The 20,396-nt window shown below is 50.2% G+C and overlaps 1 protein-coding gene across 1 annotated transcript in view; it reads left to right on the top strand.

Annotated features, from left to right (window-relative positions):
* The window catches only part of LOC311112546 (B-cell CLL/lymphoma 9 protein-like), a 33,401-nt gene extending 14,808 nt beyond the window's left edge, over window positions 1-18,593 (top strand). Inside the window, exons 4-11 of the mRNA XM_084155682.1 lie at window positions 3,748-4,172; window positions 6,259-6,572; window positions 8,958-9,068; window positions 9,761-9,923; window positions 11,965-12,058; window positions 12,374-14,672; window positions 15,577-15,828; window positions 16,099-18,593. Of these exons, the coding sequence (XP_084011808.1) occupies window positions 3,853-4,172; window positions 6,259-6,572; window positions 8,958-9,068; window positions 9,761-9,923; window positions 11,965-12,058; window positions 12,374-14,672; window positions 15,577-15,828; window positions 16,099-17,231 (4,686 nt within the window). The 5' untranslated portion in view covers window positions 3,748-3,852 and the 3' untranslated portion in view covers window positions 17,232-18,593. The remainder of the gene's footprint in view (window positions 1-3,747; window positions 4,173-6,258; window positions 6,573-8,957; window positions 9,069-9,760; window positions 9,924-11,964; window positions 12,059-12,373; window positions 14,673-15,576; window positions 15,829-16,098) is intronic.
* The last annotated feature ends 1,803 nt before the right edge of the window (window positions 18,594-20,396 follow it).

The raw sequence follows: 20,396 nt of genomic DNA, 5'->3' as shown, positions 1-20,396 counted from the left end.
GCAATGCAAAAATAAATAAATGTGAGGGGATGGTTTCTCTCTCTCTGCTGCTGCCTCTTTCTCCCCCTCCCTCTTGTTGACTCTCTCTCTGACTCATTCTCTCGCTCGCTCTCTTTCTTTTTCATTGACTGTCTCTCCCCCCCTCTCTCACTCACACAAACAGTTACACAGAGAAGGCTGTTAGAGTAAACAACAAGCAGTTGCAGTTCATACAGGCGTTTAAGAAGACACATTAGCCATTAGCATGGAGCCCCTGTGGCACCACAGCAAAGCAGACTGCTGGAGAGGGTCTGTTCTGTTGTATCTTTGTGAACGGCTCTCTGTTGTTGCACTGTGCTGACCTGGGCTGATAGTTCGTTTTTAAATTCTTCCAATTAGTTGCTATGATCATGAGACTGAGACGAACCTGGCTAGTTATCGGTTACTCCTCCTCCTCCTCCGCTTACTCCTCCTCCTCCTCTCTCTCTCCTCCTACTTTTCCTCTTTCTCTCTTTCTAATCTTCTTTCTCTTCTACTCTTTCTCCCTCTAAACGTCTATTTCTCCCTCATTTGCCTCTCTCCTCCTTTCCCTCTCCTTCTCATACTCTCTCTCTCACCATCATCAAATAAAGTGTCAGCGATTTTGGCTTGTTTTCTGCTCCATTGCAGAGAGGGGCATTAGCCAAGGTACTGTGACCCGACCTGACCCGACCTAGTAAATGCTGCTGCTGCTGCACCACTCTCTCTGTAGTCAGGGGTTGTTATGTACTCCTGACCTGGCGCTGGACCAGCGGGCCTGCTAAACTGTGTCATCATCCCGTTATTTAGTCCATCCCAGATCTCACAGTACAGTCCAAGGGAGGGAGCAGGAAACGCTGGTGCATTCCGGACTTTTTGGTCGGTTCTGTGAGGGAAGTCTGCGTGTGTGTGTGTGTGTGTGGGGAGGTCGGTCAATGTGTGAGTGAAGCTGGTGGGGGGGGGGGTTTGGTCCCCCTGCCTCTTTCGCCCGCAGGCCTGAAGGCCGTGCTGGAGGCTGCCTAGTCTCCCTCTGCCCCTGGGGTAAACACACACATTCACACGCAGCCTGCATGCCTGCATTCACACATCCCATTCAGTCAGACAGCTTTGATTCACAGCATGCTATGGTGTAGTTTTACTTCTACATGATTTCTGATGGATGTTGAGGTGACCAAATTGGGCTATTCAGTGTTTAGGCATCTTCTTATTGAAGGGATTTCCATTTAGTCTCAAATGAATGTGTAGGATCTAGATCATTTGAAAACCCACTGTGTGTATCTTACCCAGTGTGTTTCCCTGTGTGTGTGTGTGTGTGTGTGGGGATGGGTGCTTGTCTGTGGAGCGGCACGGCGCGCTCAAACACTCCCGAGCTGTTGTTGGGAGTCGTTCAGATTCAGACACCAGTGATGTTGCCATGGCGACAGTGTGGGTGCACGCTCGTTAGTGAAGCGTAATGTCTCTGTCTTTCTCTCCCTGGCGCAGAAGCTCGACTGACTCCAGTGCCTCTGCCGGTGCTTACCACACTCGAGTGGTGGAATGGAAAACGTTTTTTCTCTCTTAGACCCTTCATGGCCTTATACAGACACGGGTCTCTGTGTCTTTTTGAATATCATGAACATACTGTGTTTGGTAGGAGGGCAGAAGCCTTGCCTAAGGAAACTGGCCTGGGTTGTGTTCATTAGGCACGAAATGGACCAATGCTCCAGTGAAGCGGGGAGGTGCTATCTGAACTTGTCCAATAAGATATGTTATGTTTTCCGTTGCAAAATGTTTTGAAACAGTTTGCCCTAATGAACACAACCCTGTTATATAGCTCTTGACATTCGTAATTGATGGACGCACCAAGCCCACGTGTCTGCCGTTTAGAAATGTTTTGTGATGATGTGCCCTAATGAACAGAACCCTGTTTTTGTTGTTTTTCCTCAGTCATCGATGGAAGAGGTAGAGCTGGTCAAGGCTGGCTACTGGTGAGCTCACGCCTCTCTTTCACAACCTCCCAACTGACTCCTCCTCCTCTCTTTCTGGGTTTTGATGACCAATTTTTTTTCTCATGAGTAATGTGGCCCGCTGCATGCCCCGGAGGGCACGGAGGTGTCAGATATAGCAGGACACCTACAAAACCTGACTCACACACTCCGACACCGAGCCCGTTACGTCTGCTGAGACGTGGAAGAGCCCAGCTCCCACTGCTGGGCCGTATTCATTAGTGCACACCATAGCTAAACGTAGCAAGGTATGTCTTGCAACGGAAAACATTTTGCAACGAAAATAAGAGTTTCTTATTGGTTATCTTATAAGTCCAGGTAGTCGCTCCCCGTTTCGGTCCGGTTGATGTCTAGTGAATAGGACCCTGGTTTCTTGAGTCCGATCCCGTCCTCTTGTCTCTACATTTTAGATTTGACATATAATTTAGTTTGCACGTCAAGGTAGGAGGGCTGTTTGAGTAGTGTACCTCATCTTTAACCTTTTTAGTCATCTCAGAAGCAAGAACCAAATATTTTATGCACTGGCAGCCAACTGTCTGTCACACTAGCTTTTTTGGGGGGTTGAGAGTTGAGAAACTCTAGCTCATCTTTGAACGAATTTTGGGTTTTGATTGTGAGTCTAGTGTTGAATTGGGTTTTAGTGGTTGTGGCCAAGCCGAAGTTTCAGCCTTTAGTTTCAGTTGGATGATTCTCTCACTGGTTTCAGTATCCTACCCTTTAGCCAGAGGGGGCTTATGGAACCACTTGCATCATCGGAGTATCTTGGAAGCTATCCTGAATATTTTATGCTATCTTGACAGTGCAGCTTTATGGAGGAGTTTCTCATATACCTACCTGAGGGGAGTGAGCAATACTTAAAAAATAGTTTTATTCGCACATTGACACCCACGCGCATGCACACACACAAACACACACACACACACACACACACACACACACACACACACACACACACTCCTATGCCTTCATTCACGAACCAGAACTAGCATGCTTACCAGTGCACACGGGAGACTAGCTCCTTCTCACATACACATGCCTGTACAGTGGATGCATCCCAAATGGCACCCTATTCCATACATAGTGCACTACTTTTGACCAGAACTCTATGGGCCCTAGTCAAAAGTAGTGCACTATATAGGGGATAGGGTGCCAGTTGGAATGCTGCCAGTAACAAAAGCTGGGATTCTTCATTTCCACGTGCAGGGATGTGGTTGTTGTTGTGGGGGGTAGGGTGTCTGGGTATGCATGTTCTCAGAGGACAGGGAACTGTCTCATGATAGTGATTCAGAGAAAAAGGGCACTGGGGGAGGGAAGGAGGATGACACACCAAACAAGGTTACAGAGGGGAGAAATAGACCTCTACGTCCATCCATACTAGCATACCACTTAGGATGAAGCCATGAGTTAGGATTGCATACTTAGTAGAATGTTAGTGTGGCTATTCGAACAGAGCCTCTGTCTGTGTTTCTCAACCCCTGGTCTAAGATACTGTTGTCCTGTCAGTTGGTGGACCGGTCATCAGTATCCAATGCTATGGTGCGGTGCAAAGTCAAACCAAGTCAGCGGTCATGATTTGGTTAGTTGTCAATGTCACCTGCTAGTTTTGAGTGATGCGAACCATCTAAGATTCGATCATGCCAGGGGTGCCTGATACAACAGTGGCGTTCCAAAACTTTTGTAAGTCACTAACATGCACATGTTGTGAAGTTTCTTAACATTTTCTCCTGTTTTCTTTTTTCCTTCCCTCCACCCCTGTCTTTACCAGTGTGCCCAAGGACTGTGAGAGCTCCTTGAGGAGACTCCAGGCACACACAAACTTACACACACACTCTCTCACACACACACACACCTCACACTTACTGACATCCAGATGATGCTGGAGGTGCAAGAGGAAAGAGCAGCAGCCACAGCAGGAAACTTCAGCCGGAAAGAGCGCGTCAAGAAGGAGCGGGACGAGGCAGGCCCAGACAGTGGCCGAGCCAATAGCAGCACTAACCCCTCCTCTAATAACCACAACCCCGCCCCTAACTCCGCCCTCGCCAGCACAGGCCATAGGAACCCCCGGGCAAAGGCCACACCCTCGGCCAGCCCGCACCTGCACTTGACTCCGCCCTCCGTCTCCCTGGGATCGCCGTCAATGCATTCCAGCAATCCCAAAGTGAGGAACTCCCCGTCGGCTAACACGCAGAGGTGAGCTAGGTCCATGTCTGCTATTATGTCTCTCTCTTGGCTCTTTAAAACAGGGGTACACCTCAACTTTAAGGACAAATTATGCTCCGCTCCGCCCGTGGGCCACAGGTTGTACATTCCTGCTTGACAACCTGTCAGTCCCACTGCATAATGAAAGAGTTTGGATGCCTTCCACGTTGTCTCAAAAGCAATCGGGCTGCGTATCTCTTGCGATTGCTGTATCACCTCAATGTGGTTATTGAGATGTTTAACACTTCTCCAGGCGTTATGAGATCGGATAGTCTCTACAATTAAGACTACCTAGAACGAACCCTTTGTCCTTCTCTGATTAAGACCACCATGTTGGCTGCCATGCCGTCTGACTCTCCATTCTGTGTTGTAGTTATAGTGTGGTATTTATTGAATCCTGTCTAGTAGTCGGATCTAAGTCCTCCGCTCCTAAACCTGCCAAGAGGCCAGGCGAGCTCAGATCTAGCAGATCTGGCATCCTGTGTGAGGTTACATGACGACCAGACTTGGTGAACTACTCTGGCCTGTTAAAGCTTAACCTAGTGCAGCAGGTCCTGGCTGTGCGTGAGCCCTGGAACAGTGACATGAGTGTCTCCACCCTGCAGCTGCCTCTCTGCCAGCCCACCCCGGCCCGGCCTGTGCTGACTCAGGCCCTCTGGGGCTAGTATAAAGGCTGCAGCTGCACTGCCAGAGCCCCGCTGGGGCCCATCTCACAGTAGGCACGCCGGCCATATTGGCTCAACGTTTGGCTTCGGATCCATATTAGCTCCGGTTTTGGCTGCGAGGCCATTTTGGCTGGGTTTTTAGAAGAGTGCTAGGGCTTATGTTTCACTGCTAGCTGGAGAGGGAGAGCTGGAGAGGAAAGCTCCATTTAAATGGAGGATTGACTGAGGCCTGGTAGGGGCCTGTTTGGGGTTTGTTGTTACTCCCATTGAGTGCTGTGACTGCCAGTCAACTATTTTCAATCAGTCGGTGGACTTTTAGCCCAGTGCAGTGGTCATGCTAAACCTTGTACCACCAGCAATGGATTCTGGCAGTGTTCTCGAGCTACATTAGTGTGTGGTCAGACCAACGACTGAAGAGGAAGCGAGACACCCCACTCGCTGTTTTTATTTTCTGGTTCAATGAAAGTCCATGAACTAAGTAGACCATACCCAGCTGCTATTGCATTGGTGTCTATAGAAGACACATCCAGTTAAGTACTGGAACTGACAATTATTTTTCAATGCCTGAGTGAACTATCTTCATTTATCCACCATCTTTGGTCAGAGTACCCCTTCCGCATCAGTTGTGCTTCCCTGTGTTAGGTTCAACATCCCGTTTCTTCTCCGACTTCACCGTGTCGGCTACAGAGCAGCCCCCTGTCCATATGTAACTGGTCTCCATGGCAATGGGGCGAGTTGTGTTCCTGTCTCTAGGTTTCGGCCCAGCACAGGAACTGTGTACTAAGTGCCTACTTTAACAGGGCACCGATTATATATTAACACCCCCCTCCACCTCCCCTGCTGTTCCCAACTCTGTCAACAAAGAAAGGGTGAGGACTGGAGGTGGCCGTGTTTACCCTTTTATTAGTCACTCACCTGTATGCGTCATGCCTCCCCGGCCAGGATCTGGGCTGTGTTCATTAGGGCACGCAACAGAAAATGTTTTAAGAGGTTTTCAACGGAAAATGAAAAGAAGCGTTTCTTATTGGACAAGTCCAGGGAGTCCCTCCCTGTTTCAGTCCATTTTTGAACGTATTGGTGCCTAATGAACATGATCCAGCTGCTGATTTAAGAGTGGCGCTTTCTCAGGGCGGGGAGCTGCCATGTGCCTCTCTCAGCCTCTGGGAACTAGTCTCAGCTGTAGTACTTGCCTGTCTGTTCTCGCTGGAACGTTTATGTAAGAGAATATTAATGGCTCTTCTGTGATTTCTCATGTGTTGTTGATCATGACGGCAGTTGGTGGTTTGATGTACAGAATGGGTGTATTATTTTCTACTGTTTAAGCGCATGCGATACGACTTTCTTTTGGCTTTCCTGTATTTTTATTGTTTGATGTTCCCCCACTAACCCTGGTTGTCTCTTCTCTCCATCAGCAGTCCCAAACAGAAGCAGGAGGCCATGGTGCGCTCCCCACCCGTCATGTCTCCCTCCAGCGCCGCCCAGATGGATTCAAAACTGCCCAATCAGGGAAAACCGGGGGGCGCTGGCAGCCAATCGCAGCCCTCGCCCTGTGACCCCAAGACTCTAGGCCCTAAGGGGCCTGTAGGGAGCCTGGGACTAAAAAACGGACAAGGCCTGAATGCAGGCAACGGGGCCAAGGGCAAAATGAAGAGGGAAAGAAGCACTTCGGTGGAGTCGTTTGAGCAGCGTGACACAGGGACGCCCAACAACGAGGGGGATCAGAAAGGTAAGGCCGAGCCCTCCCCTACAACTAGTGATGGAGCCATCAACAGGTTTAGTCTGTCAACCTAAAAGAAGGCTTTTGATGTGGAAGACAGAGTTAAGATATGCACATGCAACTCTTAATGTCAAGTAGGTCATTTTCTCCAGAATCTCAAGGCAGAATATGGCCCCTAGTGAAAATGACTGTTCATACCAAATAGTGAGAAGCTCCTGTTGAAAAGCAGTGTTGTTTTTTCACCTTCAACATCACATTGCTGTTGCACCTTCTTCTTAACGGTCCGCTGGGACATCAACTAGTCAGAGGGGTGAACTCATACCGGCAAAATACAAGGACTAGGTCTAGGATGTTGAAGTGTGCATTATTAACTCATGATATTGAGTTGTCTGAGTGGGCTTGTGTCAGTGGGTGTGTATTTATGCTCTGTCTGTGTGGGCTTTACTCTCTGTGATTTGTGACGGATGTAGAGTCGTGTCCTTATAAGATGGCTCCCAGGCTTATCTGGCATGTCACGATGGCCCCCAGGACACACTATTCTTGGTGGCTGTCTTCCTAGTAAGAGAGAGCGTGTGTATGTATGTGTATATGTGTGTGTGTTCCTCCTCGGGGCTGGCTGTGGTGCTGCATTAAGACATCCACACCCCCGTTTATCTCCTGGTGGAAACAACTCTGTGTGGGCTGGAGCCTTGGAAGAAACCATCTCACTGTGTTAGAGGGGGTGTCCAGTCGTTTTCCCCTTAGTATTTCCCTTTCACTGAGACCTCTGGTGGTTACTACTGAGATTGCTGTTACTGAGCGGGATCTAATTCTACTTTCATATATGAAATCATATAAATGTGAACTGTATTTTTCTTTGATAATGAGCCTACCACAACTAGATATTTATAGATGAATGAAAATGACAACCCTTATATTTTACTATCATTTGTAGAAGGGTCCTCAGCTGTGTTCCAGTTTTAGTGTGGCAAGTAAATGGTGAATGGGTGTAGTGTATATTAATAAAATACACTCCCAGAATACCCCTCCGGACACATCAGTTTGATTGCTTAGTGTTAATGTAGATTGTTAGGTAATTGTTGGTTTAATTGACATGCTTTAGGTGTGTGCCAGTGGCCATTTTGTTTGTGGCATGTGCGTCTGTTGATGTAGCATGTGGATCATTCTGCGCAGGGAGCTTCCACTCCATCATGTCAATCTCCAGCTAACACACACACACCACATGCGTGCACGCACACACACCATCCCACCTCATAAAGTTTTCAGGATCTATGCCTCGGGGCCTGCAGTGCACTGCTCACAGCTGCTTGCCTGGAGGGGCCCACAGGTTTGGGGCTGGTGGTGTGGACAGAAGGTTCTACAGTTCTGAAAGCGAGTGGTTTAGTTTGTCGACAGTGCACACTCATAGTGATGTGTGAGACTGACTTCATTTTAAAGTATACATACATTGGCAGACAGGGTGCTGAAGTAGGGATGCAGATTAAGCCTAGTCCTGGACTAAAAGTACTTGAAATAGAGATTTATTGGATCAGGCTTCTTCTGGGTCAGGGAAACCGGCCTTTAAAGTTTAAGATGCTATCGTAAATTAGTGACTGTGTGTGACACGTTTTTGCATGTTTAGTTGTCTACATGTGAGACTTTGGGGTAAGGTACAGGGTCATATTTGGTAGGCACGAAATGGAAGAAAACACTAAAAAATGGAGTGAAATGGGGTTGTACTATTTGAACGCTCGTTTTTGTTTTCCGTTGCACTACGTTTTGCCTCATGAACACGACCCAGGCCACCCCTCAGTGTCCCGCTGTGCTCCCTGTGGTTGTTGTCTGTTTAAAAGACACCAGGCTAAATAATTTACATTTCCACCTCCCCCCCCCTCTCGCTCTCTCTCTCAGAGATCAATCAGGACCGCCCACTTTACTCCGCATGCCTCACAGGCAGCTTGTCTCCTTCTACTCATTGGCCCGCTGAGAGCATTGATCTGAACTAGTGAATAGGCAACACGTTATTTGGTCGTAAAGTGTTAATGCTGTCGCCTAGCCTGGCCCCAGGTCTGTTTGTGCTCTACAGCCAACTCATATCATCATTGTCCATAGGATTTGGCAAGACAGCACAACCAGTTCTGGAACCAGGCTATGAATGCTGCATCACATTATTGTAAATCCGCAAACACCAGCTAGGCCTAAATGTGTTGATCAATTACAAAATGCATACGTGTAAAGCAAAAAATAAAAAAAACTTAAAGGATTGGTGATTTAGGTTTGATATCTGATCTGAATCTAAAGAAATACACCTTCACTTGTGCATGGCAAAATCAGTAAATTGTATTGAGTACAGCTTTATAGCTGTGCTTGATTGACACTAGTCTGACTTAGCTCCTTCATCTCTCTCTGGTGTAGAGTTGGGCAGCCGAGCCAAGAGGCTGTGTGTAGCAGAGCGGCGGCAGCCCTACAGTGGAGCGGACTGGTGCTCTGGGGGCGAGAGTGACGAGGAAGACCCAGGGTTCTTTAGTAAGTACTGTAGCTGCCTGGTCAACTGGTTCCAGATCTGTTTGTACAGTCTTACCAACTCCTATGGTCACTGCCACAAACGGTACTCTGGCAGTGTTTACATAGGCAGCCCAATTCAGATCTTTTTTCCACTAATTGATAATTTGACCAATCAGATCAGCTCAAAAGACCAATTAGTGGAAAAAATATCAGAATTGGGCTAACTGTGTTAACGCAGGCAAACAGATCTGGGACCAGACCAGTGAACTGGGCTTGGGAAGGAACAGAAGTGTGATTTGCTATGAGGGCTCCCCATGGCCCTCCTAAATAGCGCTGAGAAGATTACGCAGGCCAAATGGTCTGGGGCCATATGTGTCAAGCGTCTTAGGGTAGGAAGCAGTTTTGCGTTTTAGATCACAGTGAATAAGATTACATGGACAAGAACTGATCCTAGATCAGCAATCCTACTCTGAGATGCTTAATACTGTATATCTCATCTGAATAGTTCCAGGTTGTATTTATTGCAGTGAACAGATTAAATCAGATCTTACAACGCCCCCGGAGAGGTGTTTTAACGTTTTAGGAACCACGTATAGCGATATTTTGAGATGTACAATGGAGACAACCTGGAACGCCACCATTGGTTATGAACATCATGGTCTGGTCCATAGTGTTCTCTCATTCTCACCTCTACTCTCTGTTTCTCTCTCCAGACTGTAATTCGACAGAGATGAAGCCTCTGGACTCCAACAACTCGCTCAGCTCGGCCACGTCGACACACAATGCCGTTGGAGGGCAGAGCATGGAGCTGGGCGGCAGCGGTCCCAAGCCCGGGTCAAAGGTCGTGTACGTCTTCACCACAGAGATGGCCAACAAGTAAGCTAGCTCTGGCTGTTTGTTTGTATGGTTGATTGGTCATTGTTCATGATCTGTACATTTAAAGTATACCACACACTGAATTCTCTCTCTAGATATAACAGTGGCAGAAACTCCCTCAGGCCAATGCTTCTTTGACCAATCCGATGCTTTTATATCTGACAAGGAGGGTGCAAGTTCACACTTCTGGAGAAGGGTCGAGACTAGTGAATGCATTCAAAAATGAAGTGAAGTCACCTGATGGAAACCCTAGTGTGGGGTGTGTTGGCCCCTTCCCTCCCGACGCTTCGGAGAGCTCTAGCCAGTTCCCGGGTCTCTGACCGGTACACTACCATCTCCTCCTCACACCCACTTTACACTCCACACACCCTTGTCTGCCCTGAGTAGCCTAGCCAGCCCCCTGGTCAGTGTGTTCTGTCTGTCACTGACAGACTAGCTGTGAGTGATGACAGAGGGTCACCCAAACTCCGGGCTGTCCCCTAGTGGGGTGGTCCCATTTGATTGACAGGGGATGACAACAATGTCTCTCTCTCTCTCTCTCTCCCCCCCCCCTCTTGTCTGCCCTGAGTAGCCCAGCCAGCTCCCTGCTCAGTGTGTTCTGCCTGTCTCGACCTCTGAATGCTCGGCTATGAAAGCCCACTGACATTTACTCCCGAGGTGCTGACCTGTAGCACCCGCTATAACCACTGATTATTATTTGACCCTGCTGGTCATCTTTGAACGTTTGAACGTCTTGAAGAACGATCTGGCTTTAATGACCATGTAGTCTTATATTCTCCACCTGGCACAGCCAGAAGGGGACGAAAATGGCCACCCCTCAGATCCTGGTTCCTCTCTAGGTTTCTTCCTAAGTTCCTGCATTTCTAGGGAGTTTTTCCTAGCCACTGTGCTTTTACATCTGCATTGCTTGCTCTTTGGGGTTTTAGGCTGGGTTTCTGTATAAGCACTTTGTGACATCTGCTGATGTAAAAAGGGCTTTATAAATACATTTGATAGATTGATGAGGAGAGATGACGAGGCCATTCCAGCCCTGCCACTCCTGTCCCTAACCATGGAGCTCTCATCACCTGTTTAGTTCACCTGTGTAGTTCAACTGGCTATTACTGCGTATAGTTGCTTGAACTCCCTCCCAGAGCACATTGGCTGTGTTTACACAGGCATCCCAATTCTGATGTTTGCCCAATTATTGGCAAAAGAGCTGATCTGATTAGTCAAAAGACAATTAGTGATAAAAAATTGGCCTAGACATCTCCTAACCTCATGCTTTGTAGGATTGGATCCTTGAGCTGCAGTGAATGAAGGACTCCTTCTTCTTCGTTGGGGTTTTATGGTGGTGTGCATACCAGTATTGGGTGCATTGCCGCCGCCTACCTGGCTGGAATGTGATGAGACTAATGGAGGTGTTCCAGATTCTGCACTCTAGTCTACATGAATGGAAGAAGTAATTGGAGAGAGTAATTGAGGCTGCTGTGGCCTATTCGCAGACGGGTGATTATGGTTTTTGATCGTCTTGAGTCCTTTGTGGTTATTGCTGATTTGAAACCAGTCGGTGGATAGAGTATATAGATGCCTTCCCTTTCCCCGTCTGTGATTTTGATAAGTGAACCAAGGAGTATGCCAAGTAGATTTAAAGGCCCATGATATCAACATGCAGTAAATTAGTTAATAGACCAATAAGAGTTCCAACCCTCTGTGCCAATAACAGCTCATTTCAGTTTTCCACTCCCAACTAAGACCACTCCCAGACAGTCCTAGCTAAATTCTTGCTTGAGAAATTGCCCTTTGCAATTTTGGTTTATTTTTGACTATTTTAATTGAAAACAATCACAGTAAGGTACCTAATTGTTACCCAGAAATACATTTTAAAAAAACGTCTGCATTGGACCTTTTAATGTCTGCTGTGGTTATTGTTCACAATTGAGCCAATATGGCTTCAATGATTCATTTATTAATCTGATTTGGAAATGGGACTCTTCCACCTGTAGCATGTTTGAAATGCGCACACACACCCCTACTCATAAGTGTGCCCCTCTGTCTGCAGGGCGGCTGATGCGGTCTTCACAGGCCACTCGGACAACATCATTGCCTTCCACATGAACAACATCTCCAAGGGCAACAAGCCCCATCTACCTGTGGTAAGACTAACCCACTTCAATACAAACTACTTTTAACTAGCTTAATATTTCTCATAACATTTGGGGAATCATCAAAACCTATCAGACCATTTGCATTGTGCCCCATGTTGGTCTGGTAATATAATGTTAAAACTTTAAGCATGGTTCGGATAATGTTATGATATTGGTCCAACTCAAAATAATTATGTATTTTCTAAAGCTATATTAATTATTCAACCGGGCATGCTTTGAGTGTCTGTTAATGTGTAAGAGTCAGTGAACGGGAACTTTTGGTAACCCCACCAACCCCTCTCTCGCTCTCACCCTGTGTTGTAGAATAATCAGATGGGACCCCCTCGGGGTGACTCCAAGCAGCCGGGCGGAGCCCCCCAGCAGCAGTCATCTCACCCTTCCGACCAGAACCACCAGCAGGCCTCCAAAGCACCTCCACCAGGCCAGCAGCAGCCAGCAGAAGCCCAGCCTCAGGGGGCCAAGCCTGGGAGCTTCCCCCAGGACGGGGCCTCCTCTGGGGGCATGGACTCTAAGAGCGGAAGCCCCCAGGACGGCACGCCCCACGACCCTAACAGCAACCCTGGAGGGACACCCGGCCACCAGACCCCCTCCGGGGCATCCCAACAGGGCTTCCCCTCTCTGGACCTTCCCAATGGGGCCGACGCTAAACTCACGGCCCAGCAGCAGCAGCTGGCCCACGAGCTGATGTCCAGCATGGGGGACAACTCCGAGGGCCTGTCCCAGGAGCAGCTGGAGCACCGCGAGCGCTCCCTGCAGACGCTCCGGGACATCCAGCGCATGCTCTTCCCCGACGACAAGGAGTTCTCCCTCAAAGACATGGTAGCCATGGGGCAAGGCAACCCGGGCGGGCCCCCCGGGTCCAACCCCGGCATGATGGAGGGGGGGCCCAAGAAGCCAGGGGAGCAGGGCCCCCTCCAGGCCATGATGGCCCAGTCCCAGAGCCTGGGGAAGCCTGGAGGCCCCGGGGGGCCCCGGCCGGACGGCCCTCCGTTTGGGCCCGGAGGCCTCAGAGACATGCCCTTCTCCCCAGACGATCTGGGGCCCCCGCCTCCTGGGCCACATATGAACTCTCACGGAGGGCCCGGCGGTGAGCACGGGGATCACACAGGGATGAACCCGGAGCAGATGGCATGGCTGAAGCTGCAGCAGGAGTTCTACGAGGAGAAGAAAAGAAAGCAGGAGCAGATGCAGCACCGGGGGCCCATGGGTGACATGATGATGCACCAACAAGGCCCCCGGGGCCCCATGATGCGCGGGCCCCCGCCTCCCTACCAGATGAACTCGGCTGGGGAGATGTGGGGCCCCGAGCACTTCCCAGAGCAGATGAGCATGGGCCCCCGGGGCCCCATGCACCCCCACATGCAGAGGATGCCCGGCGGCTTCCCTCCCGGCATGATGAACCCGGGTATGGAGGGCGGCCCAAACCCCAGGGGGCCCCGGACCGGCATGAACTGGCCCGACGACATGGGACCCAACATGGGCGACGGCAGGGGTTTTCCGCCCGGACAGGGGCCGTTTGTAGGGCCAGGGGGTCGGGTGGAGAGGTTCCCCAACCCACAGGCGGTGCAGGAGGCCATGTTCCAGCAGGGCATGGGGGGTGACAAGCAGGGCATGGGGCTGCCCCCGGGCATGATCATGGAGATGAACAGGATGATGGGGGGTAATGGCCCCCGGGGGCCAATGGACGGCCCCGGCAATGGCCCTAACGGAGGAGGCATGATGTTTCCCAGAATGCCTGGCGACGTTGGCCCCATGAGCCCATCCTCCAGGATGGAGTTTGTCAAGGGCTTGGGCCGGGACATGGGCCATGAGTTCAGCATGGGCCCTGGGAACATGAACATGGGGCCCAACCCCCAGATGATGCAGGCTAAGATGAGGGGGGAACCTCCCATGAACATGAGCCCCGAGGAGATGATGAAGATGAGAGGAGGCTCCATGCCAGAGAATATGGGCCCTCAGAAGATAATGCAGGGGCCTCCCTTTCCTGACCAGGGGCACCACCCAGGGGACTTCAACATGGGCCCCAACCGGCACTTCCCAGGCATGGGGCCTCATGGGCCAGGGCCTGGGAACCCTAGGGGCCCCAGAGGCGAACCCCCCTTCGGCCCTGACCAGCGAGGACCCAACCATGGCGGCAACGGTCGCCTCAGCCACATGCCCCCCAACCCGGGCCCGCCCCCCAACCAGAGGAACATGGGGGGCCGCAAGGGTCCCCAGGACATCCAGGGTGGCCAGGCTAACTCACCCAATATCAACCCCCTCAAGTCCCCTACGCTGAGGCAAGTCCAGTCCCCCATGCTGGGCTCGCCCTCTGGGAACCTCAAGTCCCCCCAGACGCCCTCCCAGCTGGCCGGCATGCTCCAGGGGCCTTCGGCGGCGGCAGTGGCTGCAGCTGCGGCGGCCGCCTCCATCAAGTCTCCCCCCATGATGGGTTCAGCCGGAGCCTCCCCCGTCCACATGAAGTCGCCCTCGCTCCCGGCCCCCTCCCCAGGGTGGACGTCGTCCCCTAAGCCCCCCATGCAGAGCCCGGGCATCCCCCAGAACAACAAGCAGCCGCCGCTCAGCATGACCTCACCCAACATGATGGGCAACGTGGAGCAAGGTGAGTCCCAGAATGTTCTCCTCTGTTAGCCTTCCATCAATTCAGTTCAGTAGATTGTGCTTAATGGACTGAATCTTGACTTGACTTAACTCAGACTCAGGCAATGGGAAATGTTTTATGAAAGCTTGACTTGAATTAGGATTCAGCCCTACGTGTTCTCTGCATAAGAAGATACAGTGGATATTTATGTAACTAATCTCTCTTCTCTCTCCCCTTCTCCTCCTCCTCTCCCTCTCTTCTCTCTCTCCTCCTCCTCTCCCTCTCTTCTCTCTCCCCTTCTCCTCTTCCTCTCTTCTCTCTCCCCTTCTCCTCTTCCTCTCTTCTCTCTCCCCTTCTCCTCTTCCTCTCTTCTCTCTCCCCTTCTCCTCCTCCTCCTCTCACTTTCTTCTCTCTCCCCTTCTCCTCCTCCTCTCTCCCCTTCTCCTCCTCCTCCTCTCCCTCTCTTCTCTCTCCCCTCCTCCTCCTCCTCTCCCTCTCTTCTCTCTCCCCTTCTCCTCCTCCTCCTCTCCCTCTCTTCTCTCTCCCCTTCTCCTCTTCCTCTCTTCTCTCTCCCCTTCTCCTCCTCCTCCTCTCCCTCTCTTCTCTCTCCCCTCCTCCTCTCCCTCTCTTCTCTCTCCCCTTCTCCTCCTCCTCTCCCTCTCTTCTCTCTCCCCTTCTCCTCTTCCTCTCTTCTCTCTCCCCTTCTCCTCCTCCTCCTCTCCCTCTCTTCTCTCTCCCCTCCTCCTCCTCCTCTCCCTCTCTTCTCTCTCCCCTTCTCCTCCTCCTATCCCTCTCTTCTCTCTCCCCTTCTCCTCCTCCTCTCCCTCTCTTCTCTCTCCCCTTCTCCTCCTCCTCTCCCCTTCTCCTCCTCATCCTCCCTCTCTTCTCTCTCCCCTTCTCCTCTTCCTCTCCCTCTCCCCTTCAGGAGGGAATGGCCCCCCCACAGCTCCCCCTTCCAGTAGTGCTTCCAGTCTTCCATCTGGCAGCCCCTACGCCCTGCCCCCTGAGCCCACGATATCCCAGAACCCCCTGTCCATCATGATGTCACGGATGTCCAAGTTCGCCATGCCCACTTCCACGCCCCTCTACCACGACGCCATCAAGACAGTGGCGAGCTCGGACGACGACTCGCCACCCGCCCGCTCTCCGAACCTGCCGCCCATGAACAACATGTCTGGTAAGAGCTCTGACATGCAGTTATATTTTGCACACACACAGCTTTACCTGAGAGGTAGCAGTTTAGACCAGGCCATTTTCCATTAAAACACATTACAAATCATAAATACTTATACATTTGCAATTGTCTTCTACCCACACCCCTGGAGCCTAAAACTTTCACTATACCAAGGCATAAGTGTATGCCAACCATTTTATTTGTTTTTGTTCTTTGTTTTATGGTTTGAATGTAGTGATCTCACCCTGCCTGTCTCTCTGCTGCCTCCTATAGGTATGGGAATGAACCACCACCCGGGCCACAACCGCATGATGGCTCCCACGTCACAAGGCCCCATGCCCGCTCTTAGCCCCATGGGCATGAACACTATGGGCTCCCAGCCGCTCTCCCACGGCATGCCTAACCAGATGCCCTCGCCCAACCCCATGGGGGGACCCCACCAGGGGCCCATGGGGCCGGGCATGATGGGGCCCCACGGCATGATGATGCCCGGCGGGCAGGACCCAGGGATGGGCAACCCTCAGATGATACCTCAGGGCCGAATGGGCTTCCCCCACCGAGGCCAGGGATTCCCCCCCGGTCACTCCCCTCCTCACCAGGTCCCCTTCCCCCACAACAGCCCTGGGCCCCAGGGTGGTTTCCCCCACGGCATGGGCTTCCAGGTGGAGGGGGGCCCCATGGGCAGAATGGGCAACATGGGCCCCGGCAGGGATCCGGGCGGCATGTGTAAACCCAACACCCCAGGAGGAGGACAGGACTTCAACATGTTCAACAATGATAACGACCTCCACGAGGTCATGAGAACGGGAGCCACCGGAATGCCGGAGTTTGACCTCTCCCGGATTATCCCATCGGAAAAGCCCAGCCAGACTCTGTCCTACTTCCCCCGCGGTGGCGACGGCCCGGGGGGGAAGCCACCTCACCCCTCCGGCCCCCAGGGCTTCCCTCCCCAGATGCAGGGGATGATGGTGGAGGGTAACCCCAGGATGGGGATGCCCATGCAGGGGATGGGGGGTCCGCCGGGCCCCGGCCACATGGGGGGGCCCCAAGACATGCCAATGGGGAACCCTGGCCACAATCCCATGCGGCAGCCACACCCGGGCCACCCCGGCTTCATGCCCCAGGGCATGATGGGACCCCAGCACCGGATGCTGTCGCCGGGGCAGCAGCCGGGCATGATGGGAGGACCTGGGCCGGGGATGATGCAGGTTAAAGAGAGGGGGGGCCCCATGTACAATCACCCGGGCCCTGTGGGCTCGCCCAACATGATGATGTCACTCCACGGCATGGGTGGCCCCCAGCAGACTATGATGATGCCGCCTCAGATGAGGCCTCGGGGCATGGCAGGGGACATGGGCATGGGCTTCAACCCTGGTCCCGGAAACCCCGGGAACCTCATGTTCTGAGCTGCTACAGCCATGTATAAACTAAAGACCTGACTCGGAACCCACACGAGTCTAGAACCTGGAGTCTTGAACCTGAAGTCTAGAACCTGCGCAAACAAAGGAATACAAATGAGACTTGTGCTCTCTTAGGCAGTTGTTGTGTCGACTGGGGACGCATACATTCACACTGGCACATACTCACACACACATCACACACATCCCGAGACACTTTTGGGCTGATTTAGCAGTCTGCCGGGTGTGGTGGTGCAACTGCAGCGTGTTCCATGGAGGGGAAGGCAGATGTACACCATTTCAGAGGGGACTGACCTTTCTCTGTTGTTTGGGAAAACGTAGAATGTACGGGACGAGTCTAAGCTCCAGGGTTCTACGGACGGATAGGAAATGGGCCTCTTCATAAAAACTAAAAGGATGACCCGGTACCAGAGGTCCGTAGCTGTACTGTTGTTATAAGAACAGCCAAACAACTCAATGTAAAGAACAATAAAGGATTCAAAACACAACGAACTGAATGAAAAGACAAGCAGGTAACAGGTTTTTTTTTGTGTCTCGAGTTGCACCATTTTTGGCTGTATGTTTACAGCTCATCTCATCACTACCCTCCAGAGATTCAATGCTCTTTGTATTTGTGTACTGTATTTGTGTTGTTAAAGGGATTTTACTAGTGACTTCTAGTTTGTTTTCCCATCTTCATTTGTAAAGGGGGGGGGGGGGTAGCCAAACGTCGCTGCAACTCCCACTCCGAAATGCTGTTTACCATGTAGAGGGGGTGAAAGTATTTTAAAAACTGCGTTTTCCTTTGTTACTCTGTATAATATGCCAAACGATGACCTCATACAGATAATAGTATTATTAAAAAAGCACAAACATGATTTAACTGTAAAGAAAGTGTTTTCTTTTCTCTTTTTTATTGTAAAAAAAAAACACTCTGTAGGAGGGGTGATTCTCGGGCATATGCAGTGAGGTGCTGATGAGGCCTGGTTTAGATTTGGATATGCGGTTGTGGGTAGGGGGGTGGGGGTGATGTCTGTCACACCTCAAACCCCTCTCTGCCCTGACGGACAGACGGACACGGCAGCAAGCAAAACCTCTGATCTCACCCTTCCAGGCTAGGAGTACATAGAGGAGAGTAAAGAAGAAGCAGCCCTAACCATGTCTGGATTACTTGGAGGGGTGGTGACCATGGAATTTTGCAGAAAAATTGTTTACAAAAATGCCACACAAAAAACTAAACAGAAAAAGAGGTAATAGGTTGTCTCTGTGTCCCTGCCTCTCCTGTGTTAACGCATTGTCATGTTGTGACTCCATTGAATTTGGTACAGGGCTGTGGTGTTGGAAGACAAATAAAATATATTGTTTGGTATACAGGTGGGCTGTGTTGTGTTTCGGTTTCAAAGGGCTTTTTCCTCACACACAGGGACACTGAATCCCAGCAAGGCTCTTGTGTAGTAGCTAGCTAGCCCCCATGACTCATCTAAGGTATCCATTCTTTAAAATGTACAACTTTTGGAATGTCTGTGTGGTTGTGTTTGTGGGAACTTATCATTAATAATTTACTAGGTGTCTCACATTCATATGTTTTGGTCATATAGCCTGTTGGTGCCCTTCACATCACAGTGTTTTAACAAACCTACATTATAGAATAGTGAAGTCTGAAATATTCAATACATAACATCAATTTCCTCCAGAACTTTTAATGGTAAAGAATGGTGTCAGGAATAAGTTGTTCCTGCATATTCATTCAACAGTGTAGTTTGAAGTACAAATATTGGATCAGTGCCAGTGCTAACCAAATCTGTCCCTATGTCTGTGATGTGTCGTATAATATTTTCCCCTAGCACACCAGAATTCCCTTGACACAAGTTAAGCACACCTTTGGAGGAGTAATCTACATATGACTAATGTTATTTTCCATCAAAACAATATGGAAAAATCCTTTGTGTCAGTTGCAAAGGATCTCACACTGTATAGGGCAATATGGCCACCTAGTGGAGAAACACTGGTCAGTGGTGCTTACATCCCATTTTTACAGAGTCCTAATGTGGTACTCTACTCCAGTGGTTCTCAAACTTCTTGGGTTACTCTACCACCAATCACATTTTATTCTGCCCGGAGTACTTCAGAAGTACCCCCTCGTGCATTTCACCAGTAAGCCTATGGTCTTATGAGACTCTTCAAGTACTCACTGTGGATAGGCCAAGTACCCCCAGGGGTGCCTGGTTGAGAACTACTGCTCTACTTACTAGAGCCTAGTGCATTGTTAAACCTTTTTTGTTGTTATTGAAGATCGGAACTGGCAGCAACATCCGACAGAATGGTGTTGGCCAATAGCACATGGGTTAAAATTATTTTACTCCTGTGTAGTGCTGAAATAATGCTTCAAGTGTATCAGGCCAAAATGATAACTATATAGGATCAGGGCTCGTATTCCTTAAAGCATCTCAGAGTAGTACTGAGTAGTACTCAGAGTACTGAGCTAGGATCAGGTCCCCTCCTCTTATTCATTGACTTAAAAGGCTAAACTGATCCTAGATCAGCACTCCTACTCTGAGACACTGAATTCAAACAAAGGTATTGACTATCTATTTCCAATGAATGTCCATACTTTCCAATTGTATGTAAATTAACCGCCAGGGAATTCTCTTTGGCTCCCATCCAGGCCATGCCCTGCGAAATGCTGGGAATCATTCCCCAGCCTATTATCAAAAAGTTTGTAAACGCTGGGAATCATTTCCCAAGGTTTCCTCTGGCTCCGAATGTCCACCAAGACACTATAATTACCCAGCATTCCAGAGAGCAGCCTGGTCCGTTAGCCTGGCCAAGGGGGCTTCGCCCTCAGGGCTAATTTTAGAGAGGGTAAGTTTGTCCTGCAGCTGTGAAGCCTGCCTTTCCTGCCTCTGGTTTATACGCACAGATTAAATATGGCTATAACGAGGGGTTCTAAAAGATCAGGACGAATGGAAACTGATACGGAAAATCAACAAATTATTGACCCTGTTGCTCGATAAGAAGCCAGTTTAAAAAAACGTCAAACCCAATATAGATGAGGTGTGTTCATAGGTTAGAAAATATGTCAAATACAGTGCATGACACATATGGGAAGTATATATTGAGTTTGTGCTCGTTTTACATTTTGTCATAATTAGTGTGAAGAGTTTGTGGTCTTTA

This window comes from Coregonus lavaretus, assembly GCF_964263955.1.
Source record: "Coregonus lavaretus genome assembly, chromosome: 38".
NCBI classification, from domain to species: Eukaryota; Metazoa; Chordata; class Actinopteri; order Salmoniformes; family Salmonidae; genus Coregonus; species Coregonus lavaretus.
Note: the sequence above shows the minus strand (reverse complement) of the source record. Positions and strands in the feature narration are given on the sequence as shown.